Source organism: Pseudophryne corroboree, chromosome 6 (genome assembly GCF_028390025.1).
Source record: "Pseudophryne corroboree isolate aPseCor3 chromosome 6, aPseCor3.hap2, whole genome shotgun sequence".
Lineage (NCBI taxonomy): Eukaryota > Metazoa > Chordata > Amphibia > Anura > Myobatrachidae > Pseudophryne > Pseudophryne corroboree.
Genome location: NC_086449.1, coordinates 423588372 through 423604258, shown reverse-complemented (window position 1 = coordinate 423604258; position 15887 = coordinate 423588372). Strand labels below are relative to the sequence as shown.

The following is a 15887-nucleotide window of genomic DNA, read 5'->3' as shown; positions in this document are numbered from 1 at the left end:
ACCCCTTAGTCTACCTACATATAGTCAGATGTAATAGGAACAATAAGCAGTAAAAAAAAAATGGTTTTATTGAAAGATGTAAAATAAATCATATTAAAGTGGTTTATCAATGTTTCTAATGTATAGCAATTATTTACAGTATTAATTTAATAAGCAGGATTCATTTTTTTATTTTATTTTTTTCAATAAAACATTAAGGCAAAAAAAAAACCACGGTAATTTGTGATTGAGTAATAATACCATGGTAATACTCTCAGGGTGTCTTATCATTAGAATGTGGATCGCTGTTTCAGGAGCTATTAAATAATCATAGATTCATATGGTATCGTATTTTAAACAGCCCCTCTGCTGAACGACTTAGCCACAGCTTCATCGTGGGCTAATTTTCTGCCTTCTAAAGACCTGCAATACTGGCATGCTGACTTTCAATAGCCACAGGTCTGGCAGTGTGAGGATTTCACAGGATCAACGTTTGTAAGGTAGCGTGACACTGCTGCTTTTTGTAAATAGCTCCTGATAAATAAGTTGGTGCATCAAGGGGTAATTATAATGAACAAGAAAATGACAACTAAGTAATGCAAAGGAAGTGCCTAAATGAATTGTGTTATAATGTGCATACCATAACCTACATTGATCATCATCATTGTTTATTTGTAAAGCACCACAAAACTCTGCATCACCAGACAGTAGGCATAACAAATCATACATAAGATGGATAGAGGTATAGCATTACCAAATCTAGTAACTGACATGCCTCTTGCATGAATTAAAACTACAACTCATCACACCCACAAAAATATTTGGTCAGGCTCTAAAAGCGAAGAACATAGCATTAGTTATTAAGTTATATAGTGCAGCAATTTCTGTTGTGCTTTACAATTGGGAACAAACCAATAATAAAACAAGACTGGGTAACAACAGACAGACAAAGAGGTAAGAGGTCCTGCTCGCAAGGTTACAATCTGTACAGTAGCGGATCTTGCCACAGGCAAGCAGGACTTTTGCCCGGGGCGCCGCCTTCCCGGAGGGCGCCGCACCAGGGCAAGATCCGCCGCTGGCCGCTGCCCCCCCCCCCCCCCCCCGCTGCCGCTGGGAAGGGAAACTAGACGCGTACGCGTCTAGTTTCCCTTCGTGGAGAGGACCTTTGCTGTGCGGTGCGCAATGACGTCATCGCGCACCGCACATCATTTCAGTCTGTACAGGGGGCGTAAATGACCACGCCCCCTGTACGAAGCTACGTTTCCTAATGCCGCCCGGGGCGCCAGAAGCCCCGAAACCGGCCCTGAATCTGTAGAGTAATAGGCTAATGGTCCTGCCAGATTGCCAAGGTTCTTAATAGGCTATATGATCCAGTCACACCAAAATGTTTCACATGGGTCAGGAGGAAGTGAAAGTTAAGTAAGAAAAACTATGTAAAGTTATGTGTGGACTGTATAGAGGGGATGTAATTGTGTAGGAAAGCTTATGGGTGTTATGTGGGCGGTTCTGGATTTGACAAGCTTACCTGAAGATATGAGTTTTCAAGGAACACTTGATGGTTTGGAGACTAGAAGAAAGTCTTATATTGTGTGGCAGAGCATTCCACACAGAGTGGGTGCAGCCCAAAACAAAGTCGTGTAACCAGGGCCGTAACTACGTGTGTGCCAGGTGTGCGCCGCGCTGTTGAGGAGAGCAGCAGCGCCGGAGGCAGTGGAGGAGGTAGGAGGACTGGAGCCGCAGCAGCGCTATGTAATTGGTAGAGGCGTCGCTGCAGCAGTCCCCTCTCCTTCCGTATTGGTTGCCCGGCGCTGCTGTGAATGCTGGGATGCGGTTCCTTCATCCCAGCATTCACAGCGGCGACGGGCAGCCAATACGGAAGGAGAGGGGACTGCTACAGCGGTGACTCTACCAATTACATAGCGCTGCTGCGGCACCAGTCCCCCTCCCTCCTCCTACCCTGCCTGCACCGAGGGATCTGCCAGCACGAGGAGCCTGACTGCCAGCAGGGAGAGATGGTAAGTATTTCTCTCTCTCTCTCTTTCTCTCTATTTCTCTATCGATTCTGTCTGCCGCAATGTGTAAAAAGGGGGACTGGCTGCTATAATGTGTAAAAAGGGGGACGCTGTCTGCCGTAATGTGTAAAAAGGGGGACGCTGTCTGCCGTAATGTGTAAAAAGGGGGACGCTGTCTGCCGTAATGTGTAAAAAGGGGGATGCTGTCTGCCGTAATGTGTAAAAAAGGGGACGCTGTCTGCCGTAATGTGTAAAAAGGGGGACACTGTCTGCCGTAATGTGTAAAAAGGGGGACGCTATCTGCCGTAATGTGTAAAAAGGGGGACTGTCTGCCGTAATGTGTTAAAGGGGCTCTACCTGGTGTAGTGGCGCTACTGTGCAGCGTAATTTGAATAATGGAGACTACTGTGCACCGTAGTATGAATTGGTATTATTTTGTGGCCACGCCCCTTCCATGTGAAGCCACGCCCCTATATATTTTTCATGCGCCTGCGGCCCGCACTGCCCCTGTCTTGCATGGGGAGGGGGCGCCAATGCCGTCTCTAGCACACAGCACTAAAATGCCTAGTTACGGCACTGCGTGTAACCATGATGGGAGCAAGTAAATGTTCTACAGGACTTAAAATTCTGTGTATAAAATGTTCTGCAGAACGTAAAATTCTGTGTGGAGGTGAAGGTGGAGATCTGAGTCACCACAGACAAAATACAGATTATAGAGACAAAATATGCTGTATAAATGGGGTGCCCCTATGCTTTTTGATGGGCAACTTAAATGTTACTAGCTTTGCTGACCCCGGTAATGTGACCAATCTAAAAAGGCCCCAGAGATGGCAATAATACCACTTGATTTTGGTTCAAGCACCAAGTTTTGTTTTTTTTATCATAAATTACAGGAAAATGTTTCTAAGGTTATAGGTTATGTATAATACATATGTTGCTTTTTTAGACAAAGAGAAATATATTATGATCACATACATGTCTATAATATCATTCAACAGTTTAAGAGAGGAAAAAAAACTTCTGGAACGTGAATATGAAAGAATCCCCAAAGTTGGGGTAAGTAGAAATAATATACACAACTAAGGGCGGAATTCAATTAGCCACAGTAGATTACTGTGGGCTAATGGATCCCCCGGGGTTATCCAAATAGCCCCAGAGCCACGAGTTATCAGGTATTTGTTTTTCACCTGCCTCAGCGGGTCGAAAAATAATTCCTGATAACTTGCTGGTCAATGAGTTCCGCTACCATGTTAACGCACAGATTCTCTCTGTTAACGCCCGTTAACCCCCAGTAATGACCATTAACACACTATTTTAACGGGCATTAACAAGGCTATCAGGGGGAATTGGGAGTCCAGTTGAACAGCTTTGACACCCGAGGCTACCTCCCTTTTTCATCTGTAGTAATTTACCATCGGTAATTGAATTCCCCTTAGTCTTCTGTAAGTTAATGTATAGGGTGGTACATAATAGCAGAGGGCAATTATATGGGGTATACTTACTCTCGTAAAGTGCAGATTTTTGAAGTGGAGAGGTAGCCCTTAGCAACCTATCAGATTCTAGCTATTATCTTCTAGATAAATGATAAGCAAAATCTGATCGGTTGCTAAGGGCAACATTTCCACTTCTAAAAAAAACCCGCACTTTTGTAAATATACCTCTAAGAATGTATCATTTTTAGTTTACCTTTTTTTTTTTTTTGAAAATATGTTTATTAGTTTTTCCACATAGAGACATAAAGAGAGAAAAAGGCAGAGAAACAATGCAGTACAAAGTGCATGTAAAATGCTTATACTTATGGATTACATAATAGGCAACAAAGGTGTGGCATAGTATCAAACATCACCACTACCCCTGGTGGTGTGTATAGGAGCGAGCAGTGCAGAGGACCATATCAAAGCATCAGCAGTGATGATTATAAACAGCATTTTAGGCCTATAATATATTATTGAAGAAAAACTGCACATTGTCACATATGTGCCAAACCAAAATCAACTAGACAATCATAGTGAAAAAGAAAGAAGAAAGAAAGACAACAAAGACATGGATAAGAAGTGTGAGGGAGGAGGGGGGGGGGGGGGGGGGTTGCAGATGCCTAACAAATATTCATCGTACATGATAAGGCACATTCCTAGGGACTGTGGGGATCAAATCGCTCAGTATCAAGGTACGAAAGCGAGCATCACCCTGATGCCGAAGGTGGATCATCACCAATAGGGATACCTAGTCTGCGGTAAGAATCCCAACTAAGGGAATCAAACAATTTCAGTATATGAGTTCGTTGTGGGGGTAGAAGAGAGTCAATGTATAGTCCCCATTTCTTATAAAAGCGCAAAGCGTTGCGGTCAAGGTCTGGGAGAGTTGATTGGCGTTCAAAGTATAGTGTATTAGTAAGTAAAGACTTGAGGTTACCTAGGGAGGGGGAGGTTCGATATATCCAATGATTCAGAATTAACTTTTTCCCCAGGGTCAATAGTACATATAAAAACGGAATGCAGTATGTCTGGGATGGATGTAAACGCCAGGTTGTAGTATTAAGGCCGAGGAGTGCCGCTGGGTCCATAGGGAGAGAGATCCGGAAGGTGGATTTTATATACCATACTACTTTATTCCAGAATCGTTTAATTTTCGGACAATGCCAAAAGTTATGCATAAAGAGAGCATTTGGTGCTTTGCATTTGGGGCAACGACCAGAGTCTGTAGAGACCATATATTTGCGTTGTCCCGGGGCAATATATGCCCGATGTAAAAATTTGAAGTGGATTTCCTGAAGCTGGGCAGAATGCAGGGCTTTCAGTATAGCAGGAAGGGGGGAGAGGAAGCACTCCACCGATGGGTCCCAGGACCACTCACTCGACCATTTTGACAACATGGGGGGCCAGAATACCTCCGGCTTGCCGGGCAACAAGTCCCGGTATAACCAGCATATCTTATATGAAAAGGTAGGTAACGTGACCAGCAGGGCGGACAAGGGATCCTTTCTCCGCTCGTGCACAGGAGGGATGGGGAGAGTTTGTACAAAATGGCGTACTTGTAGGAACATGAAGAAATCAGATGAGGGCACACCGTGTCTCTCGGCTAGATCCGCGAATGACAATACATGGCCACCCGGGTCGAACACATCACGAATGAGGGCTATGCCCCTAGATTTCCATGTGAGGAATTTGGTATTGTCAAGGGGAGGAGTGAAGCAGGGGTTTCCGCACAATGGGATGAAAGGAGAGTATTCTGGGTTGCGATGTAGGGCCTTGTTAATGGCCCACCAGGAACGATAGGCGTCCCAGAAAAGAATATTAGGGCGTACCATTGGTGGGAGCAAAGCTTTCGGGGTATGTAGCAAAGCCCTTAAGTCGTAAGGGTGTACAAGGCTCTGTTCCATGTCATAATTAACATATGAGGAGGTGCCCCTTAGCCAATCCGAGATATACCTAAAGTTCGCGGCCTGGAAGAAAGCCAAGAGGTCTGGTACAGCCAAGCCACCCTGGGCACGGGGGAGTTTAAGTTTAGGTAAAGAAATCCGAGACCTCTTGTGATTCCACAGGAATTTGGAGAACATTCTATCACATTCTTTTAAGTCTTTAGTAGGGGGCTGGATAGGAATCATCTGGAGTAGATAAGAGATCTTGGGGAATACAATACTCTTCAAAATAGCTACTCTTCCTAGTAGGGACACAGGAAGAGATGACCAGGTGGATAGCAATTGGGAAACTTTGTTAAAAACAGCGGTATAGTTGACTGAGTATAGGTCTAAGATATTCACAGGGATATATATACCCAAGTATTTAAGGCCTAAGGTGTTTCTCTTAAATTGAGTGAGAACTGGCACCGGGGGGCGCTGACAGGCAATCGAGTTGAGTGGGAAGAGTTCAGACTTAGAGGCATTAACACGATATCCCGCAAAAGCACCAAACTCAGAAATAGCCAGCATGATCGACGGGACAGAGGTCTCAGGTCGTGAAATAAAGAGGAGCATGTCATCTGCAAACAAACTCACACGGAGCTCATGGCCATGAACCAATACTCCGGAGTATTCTGGGAGATGCCGCAGTTTAATAGCCAGGGGCTCTATGGCGATAGCAAATAATAGTGGGGAAAGGGGGCAGCCCTGCCTTGTGCCTCGGTGAAGAGGAATAGGAGCCGACAGGTAGCCATTACACATGATGCGAGATGAGGAGGGGGAATACAAATTACGTATCATGTTGATCAGGTCCAGCGGAAACCCAAACTTATCCAGCGTCGTGTATAGGTGATCCCAACTGACAAGATCAAACGCTTTCTCCGCGTCCAGGGAGAGGATGTATTGAGGGTCAGGGTCTCCGCTGGAGTGTAACCAGGTGGCCGCGGCAAGAACTTTACGGATATTGTTAGTGGAGTGTCGGCCTGAGATGAAACCAGTTTGGTCAGGATGGATAATGGAGGGGAGTAATCCTTTTAACCTATCTGCAATAATTTTCGTAAAGAGTTTATAGTCGACGTTGAGCAAGGAGATGGGGCGGTATGAACCGGGGAGATGGGGATCCCTTCCCGGTTTGGGAAGGAGACGTATCAGGGCTTCGTTAAAGTACAGAGGGAGGGAATGGGAAGATAAAATGCTATTAAATACCAGGGTCAAAGGATCCAGCAATTTAAGTATGAGCATTTTGTAGAATTCCCCAGAGAAACCATCGGGTCCAGGTGCTTTCATGGGCTTAAGATGTTTAATTGCCGCTTCCACCTCCTGGGTAGTAATCGGCAAGCAAAGATCCCCCTTCACCGATGTTGATATTTGAGGCAAGGAAACAGAGTCCCAGAAAGAAGTTTTAGCTGCTTGATCGAGGGGAGGGGGGGAGTAAATATCAGTATAAAATTCTGAGAGGATCTGCGCCATGTCCACAGATCTGGTAGCCAACGAGCCATCGTCTCGTTTCAATGTCTGGATCACCGAGGACGGCACTGAACCCCGCAGAAGATTTGAAAGGAGACGGCCCGTTTTATTGCCGTACCTATGAAAACGGTGATTTCTGCTAAATGTATGGCGGTCGCCCATTAATGCCAGTACAGCACCAAACTGAGACTTGCAATCTAAATATACCTTCTTTGAGGCAGGAGACGGGGACTGTTTGAAGTGTTGGTAGGCATCAGTTAGGCAGCGTTGTGAGGTTTTAAATTCAGAAAGAAATTGTTTCTTTCTTGTGGAGGTATATTCCACAAGCCTACCGCGTATAACCGCCTTTGAGGTCTGCCAGAACAATAAGGGATCGGTTTCAGCAATAGCTGCATTATCCAGTCTGAACTCCTCCCAAAATGCCTCCAACCTGTTCCGAAATTGTAGGGAAGAGGTAAAGGAAGTGGGGAAACGCCAGCATTTAAAGGAGCCATAGTCTAATGAGGTGGTAAGGGAAACCCAAACTAGGGCGTGATCAGAAAGAGAAATTGTTTCCATCTGTGCTTCAGCATTTTGGGGAATCAGGGAATCTGAGAGCAATAAGAAGTCTATTCTGGACAGTGTGCCGTGAGCAGCCGAGAGACACGAGTACTCCCTGTCAGTGGGATGAAGAAATCTCCAAGCATCAGTCAGATGCAGTTGTTGTGCAAAAAAGGTGACACCTAGGGTAGGAGGGGAGCGTGCACGAGCGGAGGAGTTCGAATCCATATAAGCGGAGGCCACAATATTGAAGTCTCCGCCCACAATCATTGGACATGGCATAAACGGGCACAGTGTTGTTATGAGACTCTTAAAAAAACCTTTTGAATAAGAGTAAGAGTTTGGAGCATACACAGAACATAAAACATACTTGGTATTATGAAGTAAAATTTCAAGTATTAGGAATCTACCAGCAGGATCGCACAGGGAAGTAATGACTTCAATATGCAAGCTACTTTTAGCGAGGATCAATACACCCCTAGCCTTAGAAGAATAGGGAGCGTCTAAGAGTACCTGCCAGCCCAAAACACCCAATTTTTGGGCCTCTGGGGTGAGAAGGTGCGTCTCCTGTATAAACACCAAATCCATATGTAATCTATTTAAATAGAGCAGAATCTTCTTCCTCTTGATAGGGGAGTGGATACCCCCAACATTCCATGTGCCCACCTTAATAGAAGACATGGGGCTTTGAGTAGTGAGTAATCATACAGGAAGACATCTTACAAACCCATAAGCAGTGTAGGGTGGGAAAAGACACAAGAGGAAGGAGGGGAGGGGGAAGACACAAGGATATTAGAGACATAGAGATGAGAAGAAAATATTAGACCCACCGGGGGGTCCCACAACAATATTCGTGTAAACAACTTCACGGTATTATAATTAAAGTAATAACCAAGGGCAGCAAGGAGGGCAGTGCTCCTAGCCAGCGACCACTATAATGAGCAGCATAGGGGATGGGGGGGGGGGGGGGAGAGAGAGAGGGAGAAGGGTAAGGGGAGTGGGGTATAGGGGAGGGAGAAATAGGGAGTGGAAGGGGGGAGGGGGGGGGGGAGAGGGATAGGGGATATGAGTGAGCGGTCAGGATGACATCAGCCTACCCCTAAATGGATGGGCAAAACAGGCATCCAAGCATATAGAACTATATAAAACTAGAAACAGGCATATAGGTATACATTGCTTAGAGGAAGCTTATGTCACTTTAAGATTATATATACATCACCCAGAAGACCACTGAGGGATTAGCGAGAAGGTCCAAATAAGACTAACAGAGGAACTTATAGTCCACGGGGTGGGGATAAGAAATAAATGTATGTCGAGGGTGACTAAGTCCAGGCAACAATGAAGCAGGATAGTTACAGAGCAGTGTCTGTAAAAGACGGCTATTTCGGCACTTGGTCGGAGGCTTCGGTCTCCGAAAGATAAGCGGCAGCATCCTCCGGGGTGTGGAAGTCCTTAAAAGACGTGCCATCGAAAATCCTCAGGCGTGCAGGGTAGAGTAGAGCAAACTTTCGGCCCTCTTGGGCTAATTTTGAGCATGTGGGGGAGAACGCCTTTCGTAGCCTGGTAAGCTCCGGGGAGAAGTCCTGGAAAATTAATAATTTGGCATCTTCCCAAACAAGGTCTCTTATACGGCGGGAAGCAGACCACAGGGCCTCTTTATGGAGGTAGTTGAGACACCGAAATAGCACAGCTCGTGGTCGGTTGGATGCAGCGGAGCGACCAGGGCCTGTTCTGTGTGCACGTTCTACCACGAGATCCGAGCAAATATCTTGAATTCCAAGAAGATCAGGAAGTGTGTGTCGAAGGAAGTGATAAAGAGCTTGGCCCTTAATCGTCTCTGGGAGCCCAATGAGCCTGAGATTGTTTCTGCGCGATCTATTTTCTAGATCGTCGATCTTAGACCATACCAGGTTTTCTGATTTCTGCAGTTTAGCGGAGATGTCGGAGAGTTCAGCGATTTGCTGAAAATTTTCACCAGCAGTATGTTCCACTTGTAAAACACGCTTGGACAGTTGTTTATACTGGCTTTTAATATCCAGGACAGCTTGCTGTAGTGCAGCAGCATGCAGCTGTGCTTGTTCTTGAAATAACGGCTGGACGGTCTCTTTCACCGCTCTAACAATGTCCTCATAGGACAAGGAATGCCCCGGGGTAGAGGAGGGCAGTAACGTGCCTAGGGCAGCGGACCCAGCAAGGGATGGAGAGACGCTGGGCACAGGGGCCGAGGGAGGAGCTGAGGTACCCGCCGTTCGAGCTCCGGTCTCCAGAGAAGCTGCGGCGGCCATCTTGGAAGCCGAGCCGCGGCTTTCAGATTTGGCCCGTGGAGGCTTTCCCTGCATCGTAGGAGCTAGGAATCGGTCCATAGAGGGGGGCCGGATGTGCGGGGAGCGGGCCGGTGTGAGTGACCGCTCAATGGACGCCCAAAATGGGCGATATGTTAGAGGTCAGTGGCCGCGGGCACCGGAGCTTCTAAGCAGCGTGTCACTCCATGCGGTGCCGGAACCGGAAGTCTAGTTTACCTTTTAATCAATAATGCATATACACACTGTAAATATAAGCTTTATTGTTTAGGAGCTAGAAAAAAGGTCCAAATTGCTGAAGGAAACCAGTGATGAGCTACAAAAAGAAAATACCCAGAGAATATTGGAAATTAAAGCACTGAAAGAAGATTTGGCTTCAAAGGAAAGAGAAATTCAAAGAGAGCAAAAAGAAGTTGAAAACAAACTACAGCAACAGGAACTCAAAAAGGTATGACTGGTCCGTCTCCTCAGTGGTATAGCTTTGTGGGACAAATGAGTACTGTGCATACTCTTTATGTACAGTATTCATATATTCATGAAATCAAGGTAGGTTGCTAATAATCTGGTCACGCACACTTACAATATGATAATGCAATACAATGATTTTCTATCCTCTTTTTAAAAAAAGATAACCATTTTCTCTTACGTCCTAGAGGATGCTGGGGTCCCATTTTTAGATGATAATCGTTTATCTAGAATCAAATTTGCATAGGGTCTGATTCAGATATGTACATTTATGCCTTCGCAGGTGCCCTTGAGACAGGGCTGGTGCAAGGTTTCTCGGCACCCTAGGCAAAACTTCAACCTACTACCCCCAACCACGACCAGTACCCACTTCCCAACCTTCAGATAAAAGTGTGACTTTTAAGTTCCACAGCCACCACTTGCATTAAGTACAAGGATGTTTCTTTTAGAGACATCTTTAATTTTGTGATACGCAGACTCTGTGGGGCCCCCCAGATCCCGGTGCCCTAGGCAGCTGCCTAATAGTAGAGCCGGCCCTGCCTGGATATGTATGGAGATGTCCACTGGCAGGCTTGCAAATAGCAGCGGCCGCCGATCCTCCAATAATCATCAATCTGAGTTACCCTATGATGATGCAGATTAGCCATGGGAACTGAGACACTGGCGCTCTGTTTTCTGTGTACCACATTGCAGATAAAGACATAGACACACCTGCGTTCTTGCTGCCACTCCCAGTAACTGCCCCCAAACAGTCCCTGACTGTCAATCACTTTGCAAATAAATCCATGCATGCGCTGTTGGTCAGTAATCCCTCAACTGTGTAAATATCGGTGTTGCATAGTCTGAATCAGGCCCAAAGTCCCTTTATTTACTGGAAAGTTTTCACCCAGTGTGGTGGATTGAAGCTGGCTGAAGTGTGTGTATTGTAATTGTCCAATTTAAGTCCAACAATCTTTCATCTGTTCTATATTGTGCATGGATTAAACACACTGCATTGTGTGTTTCCGTGTCACATTATTAAGTATTTCAGATTATACCACACAATTCAAAATTCACTAGGCCTTTATTTGTTTTAGACCAAGGAATTAAAAAAAAATCAACCTCTTGGAATATTACTGCCATAATCAATTTTCCGACAGGTAGGAGGTATCCCTTAATAGTGAGGGTCTTGGCAATGGGATTCCCTGCCTATAGATAGCTTATATGGTAAATCTGGCCAGGCTGCCATTCAGTACACAAACATGATTTTTATTGTTGTTTGGAAATAGTAATTGCTCTCTCATGTACCAGCATTAGATAAATTGATCTCACCCATACACCTGTCAACATAGAGCAAGACCTGTTTATTTCTGTGCTAAATAATATATCTGAAATATCTGTCTAGCATGATATCTGATTCCAATGCAAGATCTAAAGGTGTTGAGTCCTGGGACAATATCTGACCCAGGGTGTCTAATTCCTTCTGCCACAATACACTCAATAACTCTCACTAAGGGCGGGATGTACTAAAGCAAAAATGCTGTAAAACCCCGAAAACGGGGGTTTTAGTGCATTTTCATATTTACTAACACCCTACCGCCGCGTTTTCGGCGTCCAGGGTATCGCCATCTCTGGATGGTGATACCCTATAGAAGCCTGTGGGCTTCTTTTCGCCGACCGACGCAACCCGCTGACCCCGCCGCAGGCGCCGACCCCCCTCTTCCCCGGCTTACCTTCCTCCAGGCTGCCCTGGACCCGGAAGGTAGTCTCCTCCTCCCCCCCTAGCAACGCAGCCGGACGTCCTTCCGGCTGCAGGGGGGAGGAGGAGGCGCCGGGGGCAGCCTGCTGCTGCTTCCCGGCATCTAGCCAGTGTGGGGACCCCTGGGAGGTGACGGAGACCCCCTGCAGACCACCTAACAGGTATCGCGGGGGACCTCCGTCACCGCATCACGATGTTGATCGCATATGTTAGTACATATGCGATCAACATCGCTGCGGTAACCGGCGAGGGGTGGCGATGTATCTTAATACATCCCGCCCTAAGCATCAAAACTTGAGCACTCATTAAACCTATATTTTCTTTTTCCCTACATTCTAGCTTTCCCTTACATTGTGTGATATCTTTTTTTATAGTTTTTACCCTATCCCTTCCCACTTAAATCTTGTATTTACCGTATATACTCGAGTATAAGTCGACCGGAATATAAACCGAGACACCTAATTTTACCACAAAAACCTGGGAAAACTTATTGACTCGAGTATAAGCCTAGGGTGGGAAATGCAGCAGCTACTGGTAAATTTCAAAAATAAAAATAGATACCAATAAAATTAAATTACATTAATTGAGGCATCAGTAGGTTAAATGTTTTTGAATATTTATTTTAAAGAAAAACAGTAAACTAGCTCTGTAAGTGGAAAAGAGGGTCACCAAAAACAATATGACTGTAAAGGCTACGTCATTGGTCACAGCCCTGGAGTACCAGCACACAGAAGCGGACAGGTTCTTGCCCAGTATGGCACAGACAACACAGAGGCTGCAGGAACCCACGGGAGAGACCGGAGAACAGGTCTGCACTCGAGTATAAGCCGAGGGGGCTTTTTCAGCATAAAAAAATGTGCTGAAAAAGTCGGCTTATACTCGAGTATATACGGTATGTTTTATATTTTGTTTGTCAGTTTCATTAATTCTCCTTGATTATCCATTTTATCTGTGGCTTATGTATCTGTCCTTTCCATGTCTGCTCTCATATGTCCCCCTTTTCTGCTACCATTTTCCCTGCTCGAATTATCTGTTCCTGCACCTATTTACGATTGCCCCTGCTGTGATGGTCCCCACAATACACCATAATATATCCTAGAGTATCTATGCACTGTCTCAGTGTACTTCTCATTGCCCCTAAAAGTACTATCAATTGTCTGTTGCGGCTGTCCTCATTCAGCTCCAGTTTGGTGTGTACGGGCCACTATTACATAGTAGAAGGCGACATCACTGGGAGGCGTGACACTAGAGCCCTGGATCGCATGCCGGGGTTGTACATAGGCCTGTGGCGTGATCCAAGGGTCTAAATGCCTGATGGTAAATGTGACAGTGGCAAGCAGTATTGCTTCAACACAACATGACCAATTCCTTTCCTGAAAGTGAAGCTGTTTGGGTGTGGTTTCCCTATTTTCTATGACTTTGCAGCGTATAAAGGCCTGGATCTCTAGTATGGCAGTTTTATATTTTTTCTCCTACATAGCAAAAATGCTCTGTAAGCACAGCCAATATAGTCACTGACTGTGTAAAGGGTGATTTGTTTACATTTATGCCAGCTAATCATATGAGTGCAAAAATATATGTCTCTTCTATTCAGGTGGTCAGGTGCATGTGTTTTCTTTCCATAGGATGAACTTGTTCGAATTCAGTATATCCCAGAGCAGCTTGGCAAGGACATGGAGAAGATACACCGCAAAATAATGTATGCTTTCTCAGGCCAACTGGTAATATGTGCATGCTATAATTGTTGTGGACCATTCACTGCTGCCGCTGCATTTATATGTATTATCAGCCTTGGAGCCATATAACAGAGGTAACTGGTGAAGTTATTATCTACAGCACTGGAGTTCCAGCATCAGTTTCATATATGTATGTTGTATGTATGTATGTATGTATGTATGTATGTATGTATGGGATATATACCATATATACAATTTGACTAATCACTTGGCCCATCTAGTCTGCCCTAAACACATGTACATACTAGGGTTCATTTTTATTTTTTTGCCAGGAATCAGTTAACCTGCCAGGATATTTTTAGATTTTGTGGGGAAACCAGAGTACCCGGAGGAAACCCAAGCAAGTATGAGGAGCATTTACAAGGTCCACACAGTTGGGATGGGAATGGAACCCATGCCCTTAGTGCTGTGAGGCAGTATTGCTAACCATTACACTATCCGTACTGCATATACAGTATATAAAATAAACATTTCTTACTACATGCTCATTATATTTGTGTCATCCACTTTATGTATGGAACAGGAGGATTCAATTTGAAAAGAAATGTTCTATATATGATCCTTCTAAATGTACATCCCAGACATGCGCAATGAGAGCCGGAAGGTGGAGCACATGTGCTTCCCTACTCACAACTCCCAGTGCCACCAATGACATAGAACATGCCACTGCCACCACCATCCTGGGCCAGATCGTCCATGCTACTCACCCATCTTCCTGGTCCCAACCAAGTTATCCCATCAGGGTTTACACAGCTAGTGAAGTGCGTATAAGTCTGTGAGGATGTATAATGTGTTTGTACAGCATTGTTACTGAAGTAGACAGATAGGGGAGAACAGACAGAAAAAAAGAGGAGACAGAGAAAAAGAGGAGAAGAAAATGAGGACAGACGGAATAAAGTGTAGGAGAACAGGGGGAGAGGGAAAACAGGCAAATGGGAGTGGAGACAAACAGGTGGGAAGATAGAGGACGAGAGAAGACAAAAACCATCTAACATTTCTGCAAATAATGGGGTATATGCAATTGCGGTCGAATTCCCGAAATTGTCGAATTTCGGGTCATTTTCGACCAAAAAAAAAAAAATCGCCTATGCAATTCATTGCTTTCCGACCAAAAAACGGACTTTCAAAATTCGACTTTTTGAAATTCGACTTTTTGCAAATTCGACTTTTCTGCAATGATACAAGTGCTGCAATTCGACCAAAGCATATTCAATTCAAGTTTGGAAATTCGACAGCAGTCTTTTAGACAGCAAATTCGTCATTTTCAATCCGCCACACTTTGGAGGGTGAAAACAAATAAAAAAAATTTAAACATGTTTTTTTTTGTGTTTTTTTGGGGGGGAATAGCAGATCTATTTATATTAGAAGGGATTAGGTACTTTTTTTTTTTTTTTTTGGAGGCACAAATATTATTTATATATTTTTTAAAATATTATTTTTTTTTTTTTTATGCTGGAACGGTGAAATCATAAAAAAAAATGGCGTGGGGTCCCCCCTCCAAAGCATAACCAGCCTCGGGCTCTTCGAGCTGGTCCTGGTTCTAAAAATGCGGGGAAAAAATTGACAGGGGATCCCCCGTATTTTTAAAACCAGCACCGGGCTCTGCGCCTGGTGCTGGTGCCAAAAATACGGGGGACAAAAAGAGTAGGGGTCCCCCGTATTTTTAACACCAGCATCGGGCTCCACCAGCTGGACAAATAATGCCACAGCCGGGGGTCACTTTTATGCCGTGCCCTGCGGCCGTGGCATTAAATATCCAACTAGTCACCCCTGGCCGGGGTACCCTGGGGGAGTGGGGACCCCTTCAATCAAGGGGTCCCCCCCCCCAGCCACCCAAGGGCCAGGGGTGAAGCCCGAGGCTGTCCCCCCCCATCCAATGGGCTGCGGATGGGGGGGCTGATAGCCTTTTGTGATAATAAAAAGATATTGTTTTTTCCAGTAGTACTACAAGTCCCAGCAAGCCTCCCCGCAAGCTGGTACTTGGAGAACCACAAGTACCAGCATGCGGGAGAAAAACGGGCCCGCTGGTACCTGTAGTACTACTGGGAAAAAAATACCCAAATAAAAACAGGACACACACACCGTCGACAGTAAAACTTTATTTCATACGTCGACACACACATACTTACCTATGTTCACACGCCGACATCGGTCCTCTTCTCCATGTAGAATCCACGGATACCTGAAAAGAAAAGATCAATATACTCACCTCAGCCATGGTCCAGAGATAAATCCACGTACTTGGCAAAAAAA

General features: G+C 45.1%; 1 protein-coding gene across 7 annotated transcripts in view; it reads left to right on the top strand.

Moving 5' to 3' along the window:
- Positions 1 to 15887, top strand: part of CCDC146 (coiled-coil domain containing 146) — a 387500-nt gene that overhangs the window by 183426 nt on the left and 188187 nt on the right. For all 7 annotated transcript variants that reach the window (XM_063926987.1, XM_063926984.1, XM_063926988.1 and 4 more), the window contains 3 exons: positions 2990 to 3047; positions 9967 to 10143; positions 13524 to 13597. In XM_063926987.1, the coding sequence (XP_063783057.1) occupies positions 2990 to 3047; positions 9967 to 10143; positions 13524 to 13597 (309 nt within the window). The remainder of the gene's footprint in view (positions 1 to 2989; positions 3048 to 9966; positions 10144 to 13523; positions 13598 to 15887) is intronic.